This window comes from Vulpes vulpes, chromosome 12 (assembly GCF_048418805.1).
Source record: "Vulpes vulpes isolate BD-2025 chromosome 12, VulVul3, whole genome shotgun sequence".
In the NCBI taxonomy this organism is placed as follows: domain Eukaryota; kingdom Metazoa; phylum Chordata; class Mammalia; order Carnivora; family Canidae; genus Vulpes; species Vulpes vulpes.
Window position 1 is genome coordinate 161,848,426 of NC_132791.1, and position 25,005 is coordinate 161,873,430.

Consider the following 25,005-nt stretch of genomic DNA (forward strand, 5'->3'; position numbering starts at 1 on the left):
AAATTCTCTAGGATCAAACCGCAGTATGAATAGACATGAATCGCTTTCACAGTTTCATCATGCTGTGGATTGGCTTAAATCCCAGTGAGTAGTTACCTGCTTTGTTAAAAGCTGCAGTCTCCTCCGAGGTTCTGCAAGCAGGTTTGCAGTCTCCCAGAGGTGCTCATTCTGTCCCTTTACACTTGGGGGTCCCCATTGCCCCTGCCTTTTCTTTGAATGAGCTGTGTCTGCCCGCCTCTAATCTGGGACCTACTAGTGGTCACCTAGTACCTCCTTTCTGAGCAGCCAAAACCTACGTATCAACACCTCTTAAAACCTCGGAGATCCTGGCCAGGTTGGGCTGTGAGCCATCTGTGGTTTCCAGGTGTTCAAGGCTGTTGGTGGGTGTGTCTTCTCCTCAAAGCAAGGAGGTGAGGGCCGCGGGCTTCGCGAACGGGTGGAGCTTGCGCCGGAGGCGCTGTTGGGGGCGTCGGGCCTGGGTGGGGCCCGGGAGCACCTCTAGTCGTGATACTCCGGAGTCCACCTGACTTGGGCCTTGCGGATCCGCAGGGAGCGCCTGGGGAGATGACCCAGGAGCAGAGCGGAGGCAGCCCGCCTTCCGCCCCTCCCCGCCCCTCCCGCCCCGCCCGCAGGCCCGGGCCTGGCCCTGCTGGCCCCGCCCCCCGTGGCCCCGCTCGGGTCTTCAGGCCTCCAGTGCCCAGGCAGGCCCCAGCGGGCCTGCTGGCCCCGCCTCGCTCGCCGGACCCCGCCCCCCGCGACCCCGCTCCAGTCCGCAGGCCTGGCTGTGCCCTGGCAGGCTCCGCCCCGCCCGCTAGCCCGGTCCCGGGTAGCCCCGCTCGGGTCCGCAGGCCCCGCCTTGCCCTGCTGGCCCCGCCCCGCTCGCTGGCCCCGCCCCCGCAGCTCCCGCTCGGGTCCGCCGGCCCGCCGCCGCCATCTTTGATAGGGGCAGCTGGGCCTGGCGTCCGGAGATGCCGAAGTCGTGCGCGGCCCGGCAGTGCTGCAACCGCTACAGCAGCCGCAGGAAGCAGCTCACCTTCCACCGGTGAGGGGCAGGGGCGCCGTGGGGCGCGGGGGCCCGGCTGCCGACCCGCCTGGCGCCCCTGGGAGCCCGAGGCCTGGCGCGCCGGGCGGGGACGGCCAAGGGCGTGCAGCCGGGTCCTCCGCGGAGGGGCCGGCGGCCCGGGGACAGGCGGGATGCCCCGCGGCCTGGGCGCGTGGGGAGACGATCGGAGAGGCCAGCCACCTGCCCAAGGCGCACAGCCTTACCCCCACGTCGGCTGGGGCGGTCGCTTGCGGAGGAGGCCGGGGTGGGTCGCCGGGTCCGCAGTCCTGGGGTGTCAGTCCCTCCCCGAGACCTGATCTTGTTCTCAGATGCAGCCTGGAACGTGGCTGGTGCTCCGTGCGTACGGGCTGAATGCGTCTCCGAATGAATGAGTGGTGGTGACGCCGGGGGCTCGCTCCGGCCAGGCCTCGGGTCAGGAAGCTAGAGGGGGAGCGGAGCCCTGAGAACGTTCCAGGGTATTGGGGAGCGCGGCCGGCCCTGCAGCCCTGCAGCCCGGGCGGGAGGCTTGGAGCCTGTCCTCGCGCTCCCGGCGCTCCCAGCGTGTCGGCCCTGGGCCCCTGTCCCGGTCCCGGGCCCGGCCCCCGCCTGGGAGAACGCAGCTTCCAGCCACTGCCTCCTAGAGCGCGGCCCCCAAGGCCAGCTGCACTGTCTCCACCGCCCCTCCCATCACCATTTTCCTTCTCCCAAGTGAAGGTTTTTATTGAAAAGCACACAAATGATAATTCCATGACCCAGGCCATTCCACAAAGTGAACACCTGTGTGACTGTGAACCAGAACATCACCAGCCCCTGGCCCCCCCCCCCCCCCCCCCCCCCCAGTGGCCCGCATCCCGCCTTCTGTCCGAGCCCGGTGCTCTGGCCTGGGTTGAACTTGACACACCAAATCCTATGCTGTGCTTTCTTGTGTCTTTTGGTCATGTTTATGAAGTCACCTGCACTTGGGGTGGCTGCCCTGCCTTCCTCCCCATCTCTCGAGGTCCTCCGCTGAATGAATATGCCAGAATTGACTTGTTCTAGAAGGAAAGGGCATTTGGGTGTTCCCATATTTTGGCCATGACAGGCCCATGACTCCTCCTGCTCAGCCCTCTCAGCCAAACCCACCTTTGGCTGTGCCCCCAACATGCTGGGTGCATCCCAGTGCCTTTGCTCTTGCTCTTCCTTCTGATAAGACGACGACAACGTCGGCTGGCTCTCCTGCTTCTTGCAGTCTCTGCTCAGATGTCACTTCCCAAGAGGCCTTCGTGACCACTTCCTACCCTTTATTCATTTTTTTTTAAAAGATTTTATTTATCTATTCATAGAGACACAGCTAGAGAGAAAGAGGCAGAGACATAGGCAGAGGGAGAAGCAGGCACCATGCAGGGAGCCCGATGTGGGACTCGATCCCAGGTCTCCAGGATCACACCCTGGGCTGCAGGCGGTGCCACCGGGGCTGCCCTATTCATTTGTTTTTAAAAGATCATTTATGTATTTATTCATGAGAGACACAGAGGAGAGGCAGAGACACAGGCAGAGGGAGAAGCAGGCTCCCCGTGAGGAGTCCGATGTGGGACTCCATCCCAGGACCCCGGGATCATGACCTGAGCCAAAGGCAGATGCTCAAGCACTGAGTCACCGAGGTGCCCCCTGCTCTTCATTCCTACACAGTTCTGTATCTGTTGGGTCTGCTGTTTTCCTGTTCTAGAATGTAGGCTCTCTGAGGGTGGGGCTGTTTGTTCCTTCCCACATCCCAGTGCCTGGGACAGGGCCATCCCCGGGGGAACGGACACTGGCTCACCCTTTGAGTACTCAAAGACTAATGGACCAAAACCTTTGGAAGGCTTTCTGGCCACGTTCATGGCCTCATATTGCACACTAAGGATACTGTAAACTGGCATGACAGAAGCTTCCAGAAATAGGATGTAGTTTAACAGAGTTACTCAATTTTCCAAGCTGTCCGGTAAAATACCATTTCAGAATTGCAGCGAATCCCACGGTGTTGACTTGAGCTTCGCAGATTCCTCTATGTCTCCCTCCTTTGCTTCCCAGGTTCCCATTCAGCCGCCCGGAGCTGCTGAAGGAATGGGTGCTGAACATCGGCCGGGCCAACTTCAAGCCCAAGCAGCACACGGTCATCTGCTCAGAGCACTTCCGGCCCGAGTGCTTCAGCGCCTTTGGAAACCGCAAAAACCTGAAGCAGAATGCTGTGCCCACCGTGTTTGCCTTTCAGGACGTCACGCAGGTGAACACACCACTGTCGTTACATCTCCACTCAGGCCTCCAGAGCGCCCGTGCAGTGCAGGTGTTTGCAGGGGCAGTGGGGGCGGAGGCTGACGAGTGCAGGGAGGGCAGCGCTGTCAGGCCCCTGGGGTCCAGAGTCCGGTGGTCCTGCTGGCTGTGACCTTTGCTTTAGGTAACTTATAATTTAAAGCCCCTTTATTTATTTTTTTTAAAGACTTTTTATTTATTTATGAGTGAGAGAGAGGCAGAGACACAGGCAGAGGGAGAAGCAGGCTCCATGCAGGGAGCCTGATGTAGAACTCGATCCCGGATTCCCAAGATCAGGCCCTGGGTTGAAGGCGGCGCTAAACCGCTAAGCCATCCGGGCTGCCCTAAAGCCCCTTTAAAAATGTATCAGAAAAAAAAAAAAAAAAAAAAAGTATCAGGCGGGCAGCCTGGGTGGCTCAGTGGTTTAGCACCGCCTTCGGCCCAGGGTGTGATCCTGGAGGCCTGGGATCGAGTCCCACATCAGGCTCCTTGCGTGGAGCCTGCTTCTCTCCTTCTCCCTCTGCCTGTGTTTCTGCCTCTCTCTCTCATAAATAAATAAAATCTTAAAAAAAAAAAAAGTATCAGGCATGGGGTGCCTGGGTGGCTCAGTCTGTTAGGCATCGGCTCTTGGTTTCGGCTCAGGTCATGACCTCAGTATTGTGGAATCAAGCCCCAAGTGGGGCTCTGTTGAGTGTGGAGCCTCTTTCTCTTTCTCTCTCTCTTTCTCTCCCTCTCTTCCTCCACCTTTACTTCCTTCCCTCTGTGCGCCGCCCCCATCACACTTTACAACCAAAAGCTGCTGAGGATTGTATTTATTTATTTGACATGGTGGGAGGGTGGAGTGTGCACAAGCAGGGAAAGTGGCAGGCAGAGGGAGAGAGAGAGAAGCAGGTTCCCTGCTGAGCAGGGAGCCCGATGTGGGCCTCCATCCTAGGACCCTGGGATCATGACCTGAGCTGAAGGTTGAAGGTGATGCTTCACTGTCCGAGCCACCCAGGTGTCTCTGCGCATTTCATTTTTGCTGGCGTCACGTGGGCACGAGGCCACACAGTGAAGATCTGGCAACTGTGTTGAACTCAGACCCTTTCTTTCTGAGTGGACAGGCGGGGCCAGGCAGGGGTCAGTAAGCTGCAGGCTGTACTGCTGCCCTCCAGCATGTGCCACCCCGTGCTCCCAGGAGCTCTGGCCTGGGCAGAGATGGCTGGTGCAGATGGAGGGAGTCTGGGGACAGCGTGGAGGGGACTTGGACATGAAAGGGACCTCTGGCTGGTTGGAGGGTTGCAGGGCCCAGAGGGTGGCAGGCTTGGGTGGGCTGTGGTTTTTCGGGGGAGGTGAGTGGGGACATCGCTTTGGAAGGCTCCCTCTGGCTAGAGCCATTGGTGTCACAGATAAGTGCAGTCCTGGTGGCCTGAGCTGAAGCATGCGTGGATGTCAGAGCAGAGGGCCTTTTCAGATCTAATGGGCTGAGACTGAGGTGGTCTGGGTGGGCTTGCTGAGCCCCCAGAGGGTGTGGTTCCTAGATCCTCTGAATTTGGCTCTGTGCCTGTGGAGTTAGATTTCCCAACAGGACATTGAGGGGGCCAAGTCTGTGGGGTGGGATGTGCAGGTTTGGCTCAGGAGAGAGCTCATGCACGGTTGGGTGCAGAGGCCCCAAGGGGAATGATACTGAATTTCATAAATCCCAAAGGTGTACTGAGTCCCAGGTGGTGGGCCTCACAGCGGGCACCTCTTTGAACCTGGAAGGCAAAGCAGTGGTGGAGCAAACCAGGGCCAACAGGTAGCTGTGCTTGATTGTCCTGGGAGAGAGAGGGAAGGGAATTAAGGGTGTGGGGACTTGTGCATTGGGGCGCCTGCCCTCCATCTGAGCTTTGCACACACCTGCAGGCTTGCAGCCTCACTTTCTCCAAGTCTACGGTCACCACGTCATCTGGAGGAGGCCGCCACCCCCCTCCCCCCACCTGCCTTCCCTTCGTGCTGGTTCTTCCCGGCTCCTTTGCGTTCCTTTGCATTTGTTCTGATTCAGCTTCTCTCTTTGGTTCGCTCCCTGAGGGCAGGGGTTTGTTTCATGGCTTATTCCCAACACCTAGAAGGTTTTGTTGTTATTTCAATATGGAAGACCCTTTTTTATTTGATATATATTGCTCACTTTTATTTTGTTGCGGTAAGAACACTTACCGTGAGACCTGCCCTCCCGGCAGACGTCTGAGTGTCCCGCACAATGCTGGAGACCACAGGCGCGGTGTGCAGCCTGGCTAGACGTCGCCATCCTGCTGGTCTGAACCCCGTGCCTGGGTTAACTACCTCCTCTGTCTGTGCCTGTGGCTAAAGGACTTTGATTGATTCTCACACCTTTGTGGTGAGATTTGAAGGGAGCTCACAGTTTAACAACGTGGGGCGGCATCTGCAAGCCTGCCCCTGGGTGCTGTCACTACCCCGGGGCCCTGGAGCTGGTGGCAGCTCTGGGGATGCCCGGGAACCCAGTCGATGTTCTCTCCTATGTGGCTGCCAGTCTTTGAGCCAAATTTGAGTCACCTATGTGCCCAGAATGTCAGGCTGTGGGGTAACACATATGAATGAGGTCCCTGGCTTCAGGGGGCCTACGATCTGGGGACAGCTTTCGGGAGAGCGGGCCAGTGGTTGGTGACCAGAGCTGGGCTGGGCTTGACATGGGCTGAGCGGGGGAGTCAGACATGCATGTGGCCGGGCACCTGGTGGGGGATCTCGGGGTGATCCGCTCGAGCCCTGGGGAGCCGAGCCCCAGGGCCCATCTGTGTACAGTGCTCTGTGCCCCCTGCAGCTGGCGAGGGAGAACGCGGACCCGGCCGGCGGGGACACAAACGCGGACTCTCACAAGGAGGTGAGTGCCAGTGCTGCCCTGCCAGGACTGAGGCTTGGTGGGGACACAGAGCTGCAGCGCCCGCCCCGCCCCGCCCTTTCTGCGGTTATGCCCCACCTCATAAACCAGGTTTGGGATCCTGTGTCTCCCTGGAGAAGGGAAAGCAGAGCCTCCTGTGCCTGCTTCCCAGTAACACCAGCCAGTCCCAGTTGGCAGGCGGTGTGGCTGGCGCCCGATTCCTCGGGGTCTGACCCCCAGCCTGTGAGGGGGAGGCTGGCTGTGGGGCAACCCTGGCCCTGGCCATCCTGGGACAGCACAAAGGGCTTCCGGGGGCTTTACCCACTTCTGCCCTGCCATCCCCAGGTGGCCTCCGAGGTGGTGCCTGCAGAGTGTGGCTGGGGGAGGAAGCTGGAGGCTGCCCTGGAAGTGCTGCCCCCGATGGCCAGCGGCCCTGCAGAGCAGGTAAGGGTGGAGCGATAAGGTGCTGGGCCGGGCCCTAGGGGGTGTGCGGGCTGGTGGCCTCTGCAGGCCGATTCGCTTCACACCGCCTGAAGTGAACTGGTGCCCAGGCCGGAGCTCCGTGGCTTGTGGCCCTGAGTTCAGAGCTCCCCAGTAACAGGACAGCCACAGTTTGGGCAGATGAGGCTCTCAGGAGTGCTGTGGGAAGGGAGGCCTCCCTGGCCCCCCACCTGTCACCCACCTGTCACCTGGGCTCCACTTTGCTTTCATGTGCCTCTGTCCTTGGGTCGCCTCTGTCATTAGGTCGTGCCACGGAGACTGCAGGGAACTCAGGCCCCTGCCCAGCAGGCCAGCCCCAGTCCTGCACAGACCTCCGACCACAGCTACGCCCTTTTGGACTTAGATGCCCTAAAAAAGAAACTCTTCCTGACTCTGAAGGAAAATGAAAAGCTCCGGAAGCGCTTGAAGGCCCAGAGGCTGGTGATTCGGAGGATGTCCAGCCGCCTCCGCGCACACAGGGCTGGGCCTCCGCCAGAGCCACAGAGCTGAGCCCCTGGCAGGTGGGGGCCGTGGACCCCGAGCCTTGCCGCTGATGTCAAGTGACAGGAATGCCATGCCGGGTGGGCCATGCGGCAAGGAGCCCAGGCCACCTCAGGGGAAGAGTAGTTGCAGCAGCCCGGGACAGGGTGGACCTCGAGCAAGGGGACCGAGCCTGCTGTCCTTTCAACAAAAGCTGGATGGTGGGGGGTGTGTGTCTTGAGAACCGCAGGATGAAGCGGGCCTGGAGGCCATGTGGCACACACTCCCCCAGTGGGGAGAAGTGCATCCCCTTGAGGGGTGGCTGGGCCCGGGGTAGGACACGAGAGGGGGCAGTGTGGCCCCCATCGCCTGGGCGCTGGCTCTGAGTGGCTGAGACTGGCCTCCGTTCCTGGCCTGGTGTGACAGAGCAACAGAATAAAGTGTCTTTCTATGCTGCAGGGTCTCCTCCTTTATTTAAAAACTAGTACACGTGTCTCCCATTTCTCAAGAGTTTGTTTTTACAACAGACCTGCATTAGTACCTGTTTTTGCTAACCTAAAGAAATTTGAGGATTTTCATTTTTATGGCAAAAGGCACAGGCAAAAAAAGCAACGAGTGTGTGTTTTGCAGTGGCTGAGAGGGAACCAGGGCACTGCCCGTCCCTCCCCGGGAACTAGACTCAGCCTCGAGCCCCCGAGCCCCCAGAGCGCTGGGCTGAGAGTTCCACTCTGTTTCATGCAGCCATTAGTAAGATGTGTCCTAAGGTATCCAAAAAACCCAAAAGGTGATTTATTGGATCTGGGAATGCTCAGATTTTTTTCTGAGCATTAATTTTTTCCCCTAAAAATTAATGGTAATTGTTTCTTTGCTTTAAGCCATTTCGGCTTATGAAAGTTTCCACAGGAGTGCTCTGTGTTCAGAATGGGGGAAGGGGGCTGAAGGCTAATTTGAAGGTCTTTCTCCTCCCTACTTTGTGGCTGCCAAGAAGATGGACTTCATGTGTCCTCTTGGAGAGCGGGCAGGGCATGACCACCTCAGACTACAAAAAAAAGGTGACTTGACTTAAAATAGCAACAACAAAAAGCTCCTAAATGAAACCACCCCCAGGAAAACAAGGATCCTCGCCTAAATGATCTCCTGACCCTGGACTCTGTTTCTCAGGCAGAGGTCTCATGTGGAAACCACAGCCTCAGGTTCAGCCCATGGTTTCGATAGTGAAGGCCAGGGAGAAGGTGGGAGGGCGTGAGGGCAAGAGGAGGGGGCATGTCCTTACTTTGCTCACCCTTGAAAATGAACATATAGATGCATTAAAATACCATCCCCAGTTTTCAGGAAAGGTTTATTGTGATAAGAGTGCCTTCTGTACAGTCCATTTCAGACAAAATTAAGAGAATCAGTGCCCCAAAGAGCCACCTGCCATGGAGGGAACACATGGCTGCGTCCAAAGGCAGTTCACGCCACGCTTATTGCACGATTTACATTCAGAGCAGCAGCTCGTAGAGAAACTTCTTTAAATGGAGATAAATATTACAGAATTGAACAACCTGAACTGTTTTGAAAACTGGAGGAAGAGAGTATTAGCGACGACTCCGGGACCACCTCCAGGAGTGAAGCCTGATTTTAGCAACAGCTGCAGGGGGCTGTCAGAACCACTACCAAAGAGCCAGGGCCTCTTTGCTCATCAGTGACTCGCAGTCACCAGACAGAGCAGGCGGTTCAGGAGCATTCTAGCTCCTAAGGGCTCTGCATCCCCAGAAGAGGCAAGTGAAGGAAGAGGGTCTGGGGAGCAGACACCACAGTCCCCTTAGAGGAGGGAGTTGGGACTAGAGGAGGTGTGGGAGCAGCAGCGCCACCTGCCAGCCGCGCACAAGCAAGCGAGGCTCAGGCCGCCTTGCTCTCCCAGCACTGGGGATTTGGCAAGTACCTGAGCCAGGGTCCAGGGTCCTTTCCACTCTGCCCGGCCCTGCCCCGTGCTTCCCCCTCCTCCGGTCCTCTCCCCTGTCCTGTGCTCCAGTATTGGGGGCAGAGGCACGTCAGCTGAGCCGTGGGGGGGGCGGGCTGTGAGGGACGTGAAGGTGGATTGGCTCACACCGGCCTTTTGCCCCCAGGACATGGGTGGCTCCTGGGAGGAAGGGACCTGTGACAGGGCTGGGCCTTGGGACCGGGGGTTACACCTCTCCAGTCTAAGCCACATGCCAGTGGAATGATTCAAGAAGTTCTGGGAGGGGGAAAAAAGACACTAATTTCCAAAGCCATTTGTTCTCAGATAAAAAGCCGATTTATAAACCCACACAATCCTCTCCAGATTCACTGGATAATATTTCAGCAGGAAAAAGTAGTTTTGGGAAGTTGACTGAACAGATGTTCACTTGTTCTGGAGACCTCTGCTCAAGAGAACTTCCTTTCCATTTTGTTTTCCATGCTCGGTGTGGATTTTAGGAAAAGTAGTTCACAGTCCTATGTGTGAGGGCAGGATGTTCCATAAATACCTCAAATAGACTGAGCACTACTGGGTGGCTGCAGTCAGCACCCGGGCTCAGGAGCCTAGGGGCCCAGGGGCTGGGGCCTCCCCTCCAGGGACTCGATCCTTGGGTAAACAGCCACAGGCTGTGCTGCAGTTCTGGTTTGGGTGGGGCTGCCTCAGTCCTCCCTCCAGCACCCGTAAACGCGGGGTGTCTGTGTCCCTCCACATCATTGATACGGTACCACCTTCTCTATAGGAATAATATAAAATAAACACATCTGATGTCTGGGTTTTTTCCCTGCTTCTGGATTTGTAGATTCTCAGGAAGATTTTTTGCAGCCTTTTGTAAATCTGGTTTCTCAAGCAGCTTATCCGTCTGTATCAATCCTATGAGCTGTGAAAGACAAGACAAACTGAGTGTCCCAAAAGGCAACTCTTTCCATGCCTCTCTCCACTGAGGGGTTTAGCCATCACCTGACCAGAGACTGCCTGGTCTAGAGTGGAGCACAGAACAGGCTGTGGAGAATCAACTGGTTCTAGAACATATAGGAGCAGCTGGGTTTGCCTCCTGCCCAGCCACCCATGCTGCAGTTTGCAAGCAAAGAGCTCAGTGAAATTCCACCTGGGAAGGACCACCACCCCTCCTCGGGGCAGCCCATCACAGGCTCTGAGCAAGTCCCTTGCTCCCAGGCAGATAACACAGGGTTAGGTGGCTGTCACCTCACACTGATGTCCCCAGTCCCCATCTGTGGCTGAGGGCCTCCCCACATTGGTACACAGGGCAGGTGACTGCAGAGGGGCAGCTACTCACACTGCTTTGGTATCCTAAGGGCCTCGTTGTCCAGTGCCATCACCTGGTGCAGGACGCCTCGGAACTGGTAAAGCACTTTCAGGTTCTTTTCCTCACCCACACACGGGTCGTAGAACCCTGGCAGTCCGGCCTGTAACAAACACGGTCTTACTCCATGGGGCTTCAGGCCCAGCACCACTGCTGTCTGCTCCCAAATGTGGTCAGTGTGGGCAGGCCCTGACTTTCCCTCAGGAGCTGCCCTCGAGAGATGCACACCATGAGCCTGAGAATGTCAGAAAGTTGCCTACTGGGCAGCCCGGGTGGCTCAGCTCAGTGGTTTAGCGCCGCCTTCAGCCCAGGGCCTGATTCTGGAGACGCGGGTCGAGTCCCACATCGGGCTCCCTGCATGGAGCCTGCTTCTCCCTCTGCCTATATCTCTGCCTCTCTCTCTGTCTCTCATGAATAAACAAAATCTTAAAACAACAACAACAACAACAAAACCCTGCCATGCTAGAGCCCCCGGAATTCACGGAAGCCCCATCCTGAATCCTGAGAGAACAAGGTATCTGGCCTGAGTGAATCTGTGCTTTAATTTGCCTTTAGCGTTCCCACCCCTGGGCTCCAGTGTGAACTTCAAATGGGAGATCCCACACTTTCTAGAACAAGGCAAGCAAGGAAGAGAATATAAGCTCCACGAACACTGGACATTTATATTTTGTTCGCTGCTCTACCTGGCACACAGTCGGAGCTCAGTAAATACTTGGTGTGTGAACGAATGGATGAAGTGACAGCTCCAGTGTGACCGTAACTTGGGTGCTGGGCAGCACGCCAAACAGAAGAGATTCCACTTCGATGGAACGGCCATTCCAAGGCGCCAGGCTATCCCCATGGCCCACAGGCCTTTCATGTCTGAATCCCATGGGTTGTGTGCTCTACCTTAGAGGCCTCCGTGAGGATGAGCTTCGAGTCTTTCACCAGGCACTGCAGGGGCACGGTCACGTCAATCACCTTCACTTTCTCGCTCTTCTTGCTCTTGTCATTGACGAACTTCCCGTACCAGGCGTTGACAATGATAAGCCCTGAGGATGGCTTGGTCTAAGCAGGGGCGGGGCTCAGTGGGGCACCCTTCTTGGAGCCTGGGCTGCAGGAGTGCTGTGCTCCTTTGAGACCCCCAGCGCCCACCCTACCCCGAGGGAGGCCATGCCTTCTCACCCATTCTGGACTCTTCTGCCTCAATTATTCTTCGGACAGATTCCTGCATCAACCGAACCTGCGAAGAACAAGGAGGGCACCTATCAGGGCCCTTCCTGGGCTCTGCCTCTCGTGCTTGGGTGCATTTTAGCTCCTCCTCTGTTCACAGAAAACCCAACGGTACCCCTGCATGTATGCTGGATATGTCTGTTCTGTCACCTAACACCAGTTCACTTACAGGGAAGAAAAGAGGACAGTACCCTCCAATTCTTGGAAAATCCTGTTATGCCTTTTGAGGGTAACTGTATCTAATCTTTAGGACAGCGAATGGAGTTCGCGGAATTGTATCCCATAGGGATTAGAGAGGTGGAGTGTGACGTGCTCCCCGAGCCCGGTCAGAGGTGTATCGTTCGCAGAGGGTGAGGAGCACCCTCCCACCCCCCACAGTCTGCTCTGTGTGGCAGCATGGTGATACTCAGAGCCACACAGAGCAAAAGGACTTCCAGGGGTGCATCTCTGCAGCACTTACGGCAGCTTCTGCCTCTTGCTTCTTTTGCAGAATGTCAGTGGCTGTGCTTTCCCTTTGCTTTTCCAACTCCCTTAAGCGAGAAGAACACAAGCCACATGTTAGCGAGGAGTGAGGCAACAGAGCCCCTCGTTGGACCTGCGCCTGGCAAACAGTGTGAGCTCTTACTGCATTCCTGGTTCTGCAGCTTTAGAAAATATTTCCAAGACAATTTCAAGCAAATCTGTTCCTTTTAGGCCTCTGCAGCTTCCCTTTCTTTTGTCCCTGGATGGCTTTCCCCCACTCCTCACCAGAGCACACAGGAAGCCCACTGCTGGGGAATCAAGCCCCTGCCTGATGAGAATCTCAGCATGGTGAGCAGCTGGAGGAGAGGTGAGGGCCACAGGGAAAGCCACCTTCTGGGGGTGATTCTAGAATACTTCTGGGAGGGACAATGCTTACTGCTTTAGGTACAAAGTATACTTTTTTCTTACCTAGCGAAGAACAGAGACAGCAAACACCCATCCTGTCAGAAGACCTGACCCCACACATTCTTCTTTTAAGCCTCAAGCCTCCTAGGGAACCAGGGCTCTAAACTGCCGGGTTCTGAACGCTGGAGGGGCCCAAAAAATGAGATTCCCTCAGCTTGGTGACTTATTCTATTAGCATTAGAGGTAATGAATCTAAACTACCTCTCAGATGGAATGCTATGCTCCAGTGGGTTATCTACAAGAAACTGTAAAAATACACGAACGTTTCTATAGCTTTCAAGACTACACTTAATACACGCCTCTGTAAGAACTCAAATGTACCCCTACTGGACTCAGTGCGAGGAAAATAAATGGTCAGAGTAAGAACAGGGGACTTTCTATTTCTTGTGGTCATGGTGTAGAGTCTGCACAATTTTGTGAACTAGCTCTAACCCCTTCTGGGAGTCAGAAGGGCAAGTGAAGGGGGCGCAGTAGCACTGCTGCCAGTGGGAACAGTCAGCACCCACTGGGCACTTACTACAGGCTGGATGCTGTGCCCAGCTTCACAGGTATGCATTAATTTCCCTAGGAGCCCTCTGAGTAGCTTCTATCATGATCATACCCGTCTTAAAGACAAGGAAACTGAGGCACAGAGTTGTTTAGTGAAACCCTGGGACATGTTAGGAACTCACTTCTCTTTTTGAGCCCTGAGGTACGGTTTGATGACCAGACGATGAAGAGCGAAGTAGACCACGAGCGGCCCCACGGTGGCATAGAACACGGCGCTGGGAAGAAGCTGGTCCGTCAAGTGAATAGGGAAGAAGTAGGTTTGACTGGCCCTGTTTAACCTGAAAACAAAGATGAAACAGAACACCCAAGATAGGTTTCCAGGGAAGGGTGATGGAGGTCTCAGCCACAGGGCGAGAACTCTAGATACACACACCACCAGTTCCAGCTGGTTTCATTATCTCTACACCTTCTAGTCCCCATTCCAAAGCTGAGCTGCTGGATTTCATGTCTGTGACAGAAGAAAGATCCCACTGCCTGCTAATTCTGGGCAAAGCAGCGACCACTGCTTTACCAGAGTGACAGTGGCTTTAGAGAACAGGAGTGGGCACCTCCCGAGGCCCTGGACACAGAGACAGAGACCTCTCTGCCCTCAACCTATCCTGTTGAAAGTAGTGGGTGATCATCTCCAAAGCTGGCAGATTGAGGAGATTCTGCTTCTGGTAATGGCCCAGTAGCTCCTATTGCACCAGTCATCCAACAGGTAAGCGCTGTAAACCCTGACCACAAACTACAAAGACTCTCGGGTACTGGGGAGTGACAAGAGGCTGGCAAGTGCACAGGAGGGCAAGTCTAGCTGCTACTGTGTGGCTGGCAAACATGGGGAGGAAATCTGCAGTCCTGTGAGACTGAAGGCCCAGAGCTCAGAGTCTGAAGCAACCACAGCAGCTGGGAAGTGGCGGGGTCCCCCAACAAGGGAAATCAGAGATGGGCAACCCCAAGTTCTTTTTTTATAAAAGATTTTATTTATTTGTTTGTTTATTTATTTAAAGATTTTATTTATTTATTCATGAGATAAAGAGAGAGAGAGAGGCAGGGGACACAGGCCGAGGGAGAAGTAGGCTCCATGCAGGGAGCCCGATGTGAGACTCGATCCTGGGTCTCCAGCTAAACCACTGAGCCACCTGGGCTGCCCTTATATATTTATTCATGAGAGACACACAAAGAGAGAGGCAGAGACACAGGCAGAGAGAGAAGCAGGCTCCATGTAGAAGCAGGCTCCATGTAGAGAGCCTGATGTGGGACTCGATCCTCAAACTCCAGGATCACACTCTGGGCTGAAGGCAGGTACTCAACCGCTGAGCCACCCAGGCGTCCCAGCCCCAAGTTCTTTATGTAAACACCGCACAGATCCCCAGTCTCTTGGCGGCCTTGGCTACAAGTGAAATAATTGTGTGGTTCTAGCTGCTGCCACACACGAGTGAGCCCCAGTTCACAGTCTGATTTTTGCCAATTACCTTCAAAAAGGAAAAATCAACACTTTTTTGGGGATCATAACAGAATATAGACCCTCTATGCTATATTATTCAGAACACCCAAGATATGATACAAATGACTCTATATACCAAGATATACAAGAGAAAAAGATAACTGTGACCAACCCCAGATGACCCAGACTGGAAGGGATTTTAGAGTGCTACTTTATGTCCAAGACAACATACAATGCATGGGCTAAATAGCAGACCGGAGATGAGAGCAGTGAACTTGTAGACAGAGCAACAGAAATTACCCAATATGAAGAACCAAGAAAAAAAAACTGAAGGCAAATGGGCAGAGCCTCAGAAACTTGTGGAACACTAAGAGATTTAGTGTATAAGTAATTAGGGTCCCAAAGAGGAGAGAGAGGGCAGGAACTAAGATTTGAAGAATTAATGGCCTAAAAATTCCAAATTTGAGGTAGGACCTAAACTTACAGATGCGAGGAGTTTAGCAAACCCCAAGCAGCACAAATACAACAGAAACCACATGTATGTAAACTGCAGGTACAAACTGCTGGAAAAAAAAGCTTAAAAAAAGAAAATGGAAAATTAGTCAGGAAAACAAACAAAAAAAGACATCAGATTCAGGGGGATAATGATTCAAATGACCATTGATGTGTTACCAGAAAGAATGGCAGCCAGAAGCCAGGAGAGTAACATCCTGGGAGCACTGAAAGAATAAATCTGTTAACGCTGAATTCTACATTCAGGGACAATATCCTTCAGAATAAATGCAACTCCAGAATTGGCAAAGAACACTCAAAAAATAAGAAACCAGGGCAGCTCGGGTGGCTCAGCAGTTTAGCGCTGCTTTCAGCTCAGGGTGTGATCCTGGAGACCCGGGATAGAGTCCCATGTCAGGCTCTCTACGTGGAGCCTGCTTCTCCCTCTGCCTGTGTCTCTGCCTCTCTCTCTTTCTGTCTCTCATGAATAAATAAATCAAATATTAAAAAAAAAAAAAAAGAAAAGAAACCAAACCACCCAATAATAAAACAGACAAAAGATTTGAAGACTTCACTAAAAAAACAAACAAAAGATCTGGATGGCAAATAAGCGCACGGAAAGATGTTCAACATCCTAGATGTCAGGGAGACACAAATCAAAATCACAACGGATGTACTCACATACCTGCAGAGAAACAGCCAAAGTGAACAAGATGACCATTCCAAGCAAGGGCTGTCGAGGATGTGGAGCCAATGGGGCTCTCACAGGCTACGGGTTGGGGTAGAAAAAACAGGAAGCCATCACCTGGAAGGCGGCTTAGTACTTTCCTATCAAGTGGAACACACACCTACCATTCAGCTCAGCATGCCTGCTCCTAGGTATTTATTTACCCAAGATAAATAAAAACTTATGTTCACACAAAACTTATATGTGAATGTTTACTGGCTTTATCTGTAATTGCTAAAAATTGGAAACTGAAATGTCCTTAAACGGATAAGCAGATAAACCGTGGTAGATCAACACAACATAATGCCAAACAGCAATAAAAAGGGACACACTACTGATGTATGCAGCCATAAGGACATATCTTAAATGCATTATGCTCATGAAAGAAGCACAAAAGGCCTCACAACTCTATGATTCCAATTACATGACTTTTTGAAACAGGCAAAAATATAGGGAATGAAAACAGGCCAGTCGCCAAGGGCCTGGGAGACCACACAAAGGCCATGAGACAATTTTTGGGGACAATGGAAATGTGCTCTATCTTGATTGTGATGGTGGTTACACGACTTATGTGATTGTCAAAACTCCCAGAACTGTATAATAAGACAGATGAATTTTAATTTCTGTAAATTTAACATCAATGAAGCTTGACTTTCAAAATTATGGCAGGGGCACCTGGGTGGCTCGGTGGTCAAGTGTCTGCCTTTGGCTCAGGTCATAATCCCAGGGTCCTGGGATCAAGTCCCACATCAGGCTCCTTGCAGGTAGCCTGCTTCTCCCTCTGCCTCTGTCTCTCGTGAATAAATAAATAAAACCTTTAAAATTAAAGTGATATATCTAGATAGAATGTAATAATAAAATATAAAAGCAGAATAAATAAAAAATAGAGACATTTTCTTGATAAAGAATACTAAGAGGTCATCACTGGTAGACTTACAACCGTATAAGAAAAGCTGAACAAAGTTCTTCAGCCAAAGAAATGAGTATCTGAAGGAAAATCAGATTCTTAGGAAGGAATAAGGAACACTAGAAATGGTTAAAAAAAAAAAATGGGCAAAGATGACTCCCCCCCTTTTTGATTTAACACATATAAATGTACAAATATATACATATAAAACTACTGAAAGCCACAATTAACATATTCTTGTGGAGACTATAATGTGTGTAATTATAACACATGTGACAAGTACAGCATAAAGAACACAGGGATGGGAAATGGCCCTAAAAGTTTTCAAGGTTCTTTCATTTTACATCAAGTATACAATATTAAGTCTAAACAGATGATAAAAGGTTAACAATGTGTAATCACTAGAGCAACCACTAAGGAAAAAAAAAGTGCAAAGAGGTATAGCTAAAAAGTCAATAGATAAATCAAAATGGAATGCTAAAAATATTTAGTAAGGACGATTAGAAGAACAAGAAATCAGAAGGGAAGAAAAGAAGACAAATAATAAATAACAGGCCTAAAACCAACCATACCAACAATTACATTAAATATTACTGGACTAAACACTTCAATTAAGTAAGAAACTGGGGATCCCTGGGTGGCTCAGCGGTTTAGCGCCTGCCTTCCGCCCAGGGCGTGACCCTGGAGTCCCGGGATCGAGTCCCACATCGGGCTCCCTGCATGGAGCCTGCTTCTCCCTCTGCCTGTGTCTCTGCCTCTCTCTGTTTCTCATGAATAAATATATAAAATCTTAAAAAAAGAAAAAGAAAAAGAAACCAAATGAATGGATGCATGCTGTCTATGAGACACACTGTATATATGAACACAGAAGATAGGTTAAGGTAAAGTGCTCCAGGCTCAGCACTGGAGCAGGGACAGAAAAAGATAAGTCACATAAACAGTAAGCATAAGAAGCCTGGAGTAGCTATACGAACATCAGATAAAGCAGATTTCAAATCAAAGAGCGCTGCTAGAGATGAAATTCACGAAGGCAAAACTGACAAAGGAAGAAACAGAATTTTACACTCAGCAGGAGATTTTAATACTACTTTCTCAGCAACTTAAAGAAAACGGCCCCAAGTCGGTAAAGTCATAGAACTTCTGGTTTCTGATGAATGTTGTCAACCACCTTGACCTACTGGTATTTATAGAACACTATGCCCAAAAACTATAGAATACATGTTCTTCTCAAGTGCACATGATCACCCAGGTCGATTACATGGTGGGCTCTAAAACAAGTGTCAATATATTTAAAAAGGCTGGAATCATACATAATATGTTTTCTGACCAAAATGAAATTAAATTGAAATCACTAATCAATTATAGAGAAAAACCCAAATATTTAGAAATTAAGCAATACATTTCCATAAGTGAACCTAGAAAACAGTTTGAATTGAATAATAATGATATAACATATCCAAAGGATAACTGGCTGGCTCAGTGGTTGAGTGTCTGCGTTGGGCTTAGGTCATGATCCTGGGGTCCTGGGATCGAGTCTCGCATCGGGCTCCTGCATGGAACCTGCTTCTTCTCCCTCTGCCTGTGTCTCTGCCTCTCTCTGTGTGTCTCTCATGAATAAATAAATAAAATCTTTAAGAAACAAAACAAAAAAATAACATCCAAATTTGTGGGATGGGGTGAAACAGTGTTTAAAGCCTTAAATGTTTGTTTATATTAGAAAAGAAAGGTTTTATTTATATGTATTTTTTAATTTATACATTTTTAAGATTTTATTTATTTACTCATGAGACACACACACACACACACACAGAGAGAGAGAGAGAGAGAGAGAGAGAGAGGCAGAGACATAGGCAGAGGGAGAAGCAGGCTCCATGCAGGGAGCCTGATGTGGGACTCAACTCGGGACTCCAGGATCATGCCCTGAGCTGAAGGCAGACTCTCAGCTGCTGAGCCACCCAGGTGCCCCAAGAAAAAAGGTTTTAAATTAACCTAAGGCTGGGCTTTAAAAAGCTAGAAAAAGCGGCAATATGAATATATAGAAAGAAGAAGAAAGAGAAATAGGGTAGAGCTGTAACTGTGAGAGTTGTCAGTGCAGGAAGGTACTTCAAGCCAGCAGGCTGGATGGGGCCATCTGGGGAGGGAGTCTACACAGACAAGGACTGGGTCCCACTGTGACGTCGCCACATAGAAGCAACCGACTATCATGTAACAGAGACCATACTGAGAGGCCGGAAGGCAGGAAGGCTCAGCACTGGAGCAGGGAGGAGTCTCTGTGTGGATGGGAACGGTCTGCTATGGAGGGATAAACAGACGCTGCATAGGCTGGTGGAGGCCCTGCACATGTCATGCATGGGAAAGGCAGTGCTGATGAGCGGGTGTGCAGGACCGGTACCGGGACCCCCCAGGAAGGGAGAGATGCAATTGGCTTGGAGGATGGGCCAGCAGAGCAGGTGGCAACTCCCTGAGAGACTCAGACCCTGAGTGAACAGTGGGCTCTAGGACTTCTTGACGTTGGCGTATACGCTTAAGACAGGGGCAGCTTTATTTTTTAAGAACAAAATTACAAATCAAAGTCTATTTCGTCCTTAAAGTGGTTGAAGCCTGGGTGAGTGACAAGTTGCCAGATAATTCTTGGCCAGTTCAACTTACTTGACTTTGAGAGAAACGCCCTGAGGGACTCCAACGCTGACAGCTGCGCCTAGGACGCTGTGCCTGGAGATTTTCCTTTCTGCTCCGTACTCCACCACCGTCCCAAAGAAGCCTGCCCTGCAGGGAGTGCAAGGCCTGAGCAAGTGGCTTTCCATCTCTCCCGGTCCCCACAGGCACCTGTCACTCAGAACAGAGGCTGGGCCCCCCTATTCTGTCCCTCCCTCTCAGCTCCCCACACTACCCCCATCCTCAGCCCCAGGAGTCGGTCTTGACGGACACTTCTGGTCAGTGAGCAGAAGCAAGTCAGCATGCTAGTGGTGCAGTTCTTCTATCAGCTTTAATGTCCTCGAGGCAGGGACTGGAGGGTGGTAAACCCCATGCCCTCGCAACAGGGGCTCTTGAGAAATGTGGCCGGCTCGAGTGGGCCACTGACACCAGGCTCTGCAATCAGAACCCCCTACCTGATTTGCAGCCAGGTCAGGACTTACTTCAGGGACCCTTTCACGCGCGTCTGGTCATCGTCCTGGAATTTGTGCTGATAGCTGATTAGTGCAAAGGAGTGAGGGATTCCAAGCTGGGGAGACAGCGAGAAGAAAAGGCACTAGTGCCCGGGACTCTGCAGGAAGGTGGCCACCGAGTGCACACTGCCTGTGGGCGCTCGTTGTGGGAGGGCCTCTTGGGCACGGGCCATGATCTGTGTGTGGAGATTTACTAGTGGCCAGTATTTGCAACCCGGGAGAGCTCACATAAAACCCCAGTTTCCTCATGTCTCATGAAAATAGAACATTCTGTGTCAAGGAGCTGTGTTCTTATATGGCAGCAGGTGCTGAGTGCTGAGGAGTAGCTGCCCTTTGAAGTGGGGTGTGTCTCATTCTCTGTGTCCCTGCCCGCCATGGTGGGACCCGAGTGCCTGACTCTACTCTGGGATCACTTACTAACCTGGGCATTTTCCCAACCTTATTCTGTGTACTTCTACTATAAGATGTACAAAGGACATTTTGCTTTAGGGTAACTGGAGCACAGCTACCCTTGGAAGCCTGAAACAACAGGATTTCAACACTCCTGAATGTGTGTGAGCCAAACTGGCCCTTTAGGGCGTCTCCTGGCACTCAGACTCAGGGAGGGTGACCAGGGTAAGAGGTACAATGGGCACACGAAGGTGCAGCTCTGTCCTCACCTGCAGGGCCACTGTGAAGTGGCTGGTCTTGGTGTCCCGAACGATGCTAGTGTTCATGGCTGACTGGATGCCCCACCGCCACTGCAGGTAGCCCACGGTGTTCTTGTCCAGGTTTCGAGCCAGGACTGTGGTGAGGCCAGGCCGGATTCCACGGGATGAAAACTGCAGAGCACAGTTTGTCGTCACAAAGCTGTGGGGACACACAGATGGAAAGGGTCCTGGGTGACACCTGGTTCTCAGCTACTCCCTCTCCCTTCTGTGAATCCCTGAGCCCCACTGGGAAAATGGGACGTTGAGCCTTTCTCTTTGGGAGGAAGAGAGAGGGTGTCCTGGTGAGTCTTCCTAGTGGCCCCCTTGCTGATGTGCACTGCCCACTCATCCCATTCTAACTTTAGATATAACTGAATGTCTGTTTTGAAAACCAGTAGGTCCTATCCTACTGCAGGTTAGAATCACCTCTGGGTGGGGGAAGGCTGCAGACTGGAATCACCCGGCTACTCTAAAAAACACTCATGGTCAGTTCCCACACGCTGGGATTCTGACGTACAGGCTTGAGTGTTAAAGCTTGCCAGGTGATTCTAATGTGTAGCAAAACTGGGGACCCCTTATCTGGAGACCACCCCAGACCAGTTAAGTCAGAGTTTTGGGCTGGGGGCCAGGCATCATCTATTTCTCTAGGACCACCCACGTGATTCTGGTGTCCACCCATGGCTGTGTATGCAGAAAGCCAGTATAGTAAACCTTTCAGTAAAACTGAAAGGCATCTCAAGTTTGTTACCAAGGGAGTCAGCCCCACCTTCTGGCTAAAAAGGGGTATTTCATTTCAACAACAGAGGAATTCACACCACTATACCCAAAGTGTTAAAAGGTGAGCAAACAGCCCAACATTTACCAGACTGCCAAAGTCTGGTTTCTTTCTCTTTCCTAAGCTCAAGAAGTAATACTTCTGCCATTAAGTAATAATAACTATGAGAGCTCTGATCATAACTGCTCTTGCAAGCTTCCAGTAGCTCCTCACGGCTAAATGGATGAACAAGTTACTCCTCCTCTCCACAGGGTCCCCAACCCAAACTTTTCCTTGTTTCTCTCATCACACTGGAGACCAGCTGCTTGTTTCTGCTTCCACCACACTGGGGTCAGGGGAGGCAAGCAGGGAGGAGAGACACCAAAGTCATCCCAGAATTTCAAGACAGATGGTGGCACTTAAAAGAATCAAAAGATAAACACTGGGATCCTTGTTTAACTGAAGTAGTAAGGTTTAGTCTTTTTATCCAGCATGTCCTAGAGAGAGACTGACGGGGGGGGGGGGGGGGGGGGCGGTGGAAGAGAGAGAGAGAGAGGGAGGCACTGGCCCGGGAGACCAAGAACATTCTGCAGGCTGTCTGCATCTTCGGGGCTGACACTACACTCCCAACCAACCCCATGACCACCAGTCTGGACTCATAAATAGCCTGACCACAGGACCAGGGCCTTGAAGAAAAGACACTATGTCAACAGACTGATATCCCAGTTTATACATCTGTGTTCTCAAGTCTGATAAACTCTGGGCACAATGACAACACTCAATTCTCAAACCTGTAAAGGCCGATGAACAGGACACCCTAGTCTGTGTCCTCTGGGGCCACTCAACAGATGGGCACTGAGGTTCAATCAGAACAAAAGGTGGGCAGCCCCGGTGGCGCAGTGGTTTGGCACTGCCTGCAGCCCGGGGCGTGATCCTGGAGACCCGGGATCGAGTCCCACATTGGGGTCCCTGCATGGTGCCTGCTTCTCCCTCTGCCTGTGTCTCTGCCTCTCTCTCTAGCTGTGTCTCTTTTTTTTTTTTTTTCTAGCTGTGTCTCTATGAATAAATACATAAAAAAAAAAATAAAAGAACAAAAGGCCAACAGCTTTCCCTTGGTCAAGCGTCTCCTAAATGTGCCTGATCTAAGAATGACCGAGGTGCTTGACAGAAGTACAGATTCCTGGGCCTCGTAGGAGACCCGACTCAGCTGGTGTGGGAAGTAGGGGCAGGAATCTATGCACTCAGTTGGCACCAGGAGTGACAGACCTATGGAGACAAGCTTACGACAACATGCATGTCTACTCTTTGCCTAAAGTCGTGGTTAAAAGTGCAAACTGGGTAGCCCTGGTGGCCCAGGATTGAGCCCCACATTGGGGCCCCTGCATGGAGCCTGCTTCTCCCTCTGCTTGTGTCTCTGCCTCCCTCTCTCTCTCTGTGTCTCTCATGAATTAAAAAAAAAAAAAAAGAAAAAAAAAAAAGAAAAAAGAAAAGAAAAAAAAGTGCAAATCCTCGTCCCTTCCCAGACCCACTGAACCAGGTCCTGGAGCAGAGGCCTGTGATGCCATGTGCACTCCATCCTAGGACTCCTTTAACTATATTTCCTCCCCAGAGGAACGAGATTTTATTTTACCTTCTACCCAGTTCTTTTATCTGAGCTCACACAGGTAACCCAACATGGGAACTAAGGACATGCCTGTGGTTCTAGAAGGGCAGCCTTGTACAGTTGTAGGAGCAAGATATCACTGTAACAGCAAAGATGAAGGAGAGCTGGCCGGGGGCATTATTACTCCAGCGTCTGCACATCTCTCTGATGACCAGGCAGTCTGACAAGTGCCTCACTATTTAATACAGACCCTTTCTAGAACTTGACACACATTCTCGGAGATAAAGAAATGATCCACAAGTTCATCAATCATTCAGGACACTGACCAGTTTTGTCTCTAGTTTCTCCTGGTGTTCACAGCCCCACAAAGGAGGAGACTGGCCTGCAGAGTAGGAGCTGGGACCAGGGCAGGGACAGGCAGCAGATGACTCCTTCCTGAGCCCACTCTCTCTGCGCTATGTACACCCTGCCCCGGCTCTGCCAGTGCCGCAGGGTCTGCCCCTGGTGACCTTGTAGGGCAGAAAAGGTAACTCCAGATGATCGTGACAAAAAGAATACAAAGCTTCTAGTCTGCTAAATCCACAAAGACCATCAGAGAGGATTTCTCTATATTTACCATCTTGGTGTGAGATTACGGAAGAGCTTCAGACCAAATAAAGGTCCCTGCAGATCCCCGGCTCCAAATTCTAACTGTTCAAAAGAGAAAAAGAGAGTGTTAGTGGTGTTTACTTTCTTTTTTTGTTTGTTTACTTTCATAGCAGCAACGCATGTCTCAGGGGAACACCTCTGGTTATGATTCCTTCTTTTAAAATACTGAAAGGGACCATAAGGGAAGGAGGGGAAACTGAGTGGGGAAAAATTAGAGGAAGATAAATCACAGGAGACTCCTAAACTCTGGGAAAAAAGGGCTGCAGGGGGGAGGGGGTGGCAGGATGGGTCACTGAGTGACAGGCACTAAGGAGGGCACGTGATAAGACAAGCACTGGGTATAATACTGTATGTTGGCAAATTGAATTTAAATTAAAAAAAAAATTCCTTCTTTTAATTCAATGCCATTGGCGTTTGCCAGGGCTCTAAGAGTACGGGCTGGAAGATATTTTTTTTTTTTTAATTTTATTTATTTATTCATGAGAAACACAGAGAGAGAGAGGCAGAGGGAGAAGCAGGCTCCATGCAGGGAGCCCAATGTGGGACTCAATCCCGGGACTCTAGGATCGTGCTCCGGGCCGAAGGCAGGTGCTAAACCACTGAACCACCCAGGCATCCCTGGAAGACTTTTTTTTTTCAGTAGGCTCCATACCCAGCATGGAGCCCAACATGGGGCCTGAACTCATGACCCTGAGATTAAGACCTGAAGTGGGATCAAGGATCAGACACTTAACCCATTGAGCCATCCAGGTGCCCTGGAAGATTCTTAAAACCTCATCCTAACCTTGGCCAAATGGAAGACTGTTTCCAGAGATGCAAAGGTGGCAGTTTTCAAGGAGGTGTTTCAGAAAGGAGTCCCTCCAAAGAAAACACTGCTGGCCTCCTATGGTCTTCCTTGCTCAAGTGAGGAGGGACTGGCTCTCTGTGTCCTGCTATCTGCAGAGCTTCCTGCTGCAGTCAGGCACAGCCCCCCCCTCCCCCCGCAGTGCCGACTTCCCAGTGTTCTTGTTCTGCTCTCTACTGTGCTTCATTGCCCCCAGCTTTCACAGGTGACTGGAGATGGTCCTCTGGGGTCTGGAGTTAACCCATCAGCAGTCCTACACTCAGCCCTGGAATTCCAGCCAGTTATGACTGCCTCATTTACTAGTCTGGGTGACTTTCAAGGCTACTCTTTAATGTTAATTTGGCGCAGTTCAATTTGCTCAGCAGAACTGACTGTTAAACAGCCACCAATCAGTGGACCAGAGCATTGACACGGCACCTGCCTTCCGCATTGGGCAGGGAAAGGGAAGAGCCTACAGGTTTCTGCTGAGAGGGCAAAAAGAAGCTGAATTTTTCGTGGTTGGATTTCTGTAAGTTGGCACCTCAAGGGAAATCTCACTGCTCTATCTTACCTCTGAACTGTCCAGCAGATGGGGGATTCCATCTCAGGTATGAGACATATTTTTCTCTTGGGGAGCGTCACCTAGTGCAAGTTT

The 25,005-nt window shown here is 51.6% G+C and overlaps 2 protein-coding genes across 5 annotated transcripts in view; one reads left to right on the plus strand and one right to left on the minus strand.

The window, feature by feature from the left end:
- The first annotated feature begins 893 nt into the window (after nt 1-893).
- On the plus strand, nt 894-7,580 carry THAP3 (THAP domain containing 3). The gene is made up of 5 exons (XM_026005107.2): nt 894-1,042; nt 3,092-3,284; nt 6,108-6,167; nt 6,510-6,608; nt 6,909-7,580. Exons 1-5 carry the CDS (start codon nt 969-971, stop codon nt 7,152-7,154), a joined length of 672 nt encoding a protein of 223 aa, XP_025860892.1. The 5' UTR covers nt 894-968; the 3' UTR covers nt 7,155-7,580.
- An 864-nt stretch (nt 7,581-8,444) lies between these two features.
- Nucleotides 8,445-25,005, minus strand: part of DNAJC11 (DnaJ heat shock protein family (Hsp40) member C11) — a 73,474-nt gene continuing 56,913 nt past the window's right edge. For all 4 annotated transcript variants that reach the window (XM_026005105.2, XM_026005106.2, XM_072731145.1 and 1 more), the window contains 10 exons: nt 23,496-23,569; nt 20,493-20,682; nt 19,804-19,889; nt 19,316-19,432; nt 13,237-13,392; nt 12,099-12,168; nt 11,591-11,648; nt 11,315-11,457; nt 10,400-10,529; nt 8,445-9,982 (listed from right to left, as the gene is read on the minus strand). In XM_026005105.2, coding sequence (XP_025860890.1) covers nt 9,957-9,982; nt 10,400-10,529; nt 11,315-11,457; nt 11,591-11,648; nt 12,099-12,168; nt 13,237-13,392; nt 19,316-19,432; nt 19,804-19,889; nt 20,493-20,682; nt 23,496-23,569 — 1,050 coding nt within the window. In that variant the 3' untranslated portion in view covers nt 8,445-9,956. The remainder of the gene's footprint in view (nt 9,983-10,399; nt 10,530-11,314; nt 11,458-11,590; nt 11,649-12,098; nt 12,169-13,236; nt 13,393-19,315; nt 19,433-19,803; nt 19,890-20,492; nt 20,683-23,495; nt 23,570-25,005) is intronic.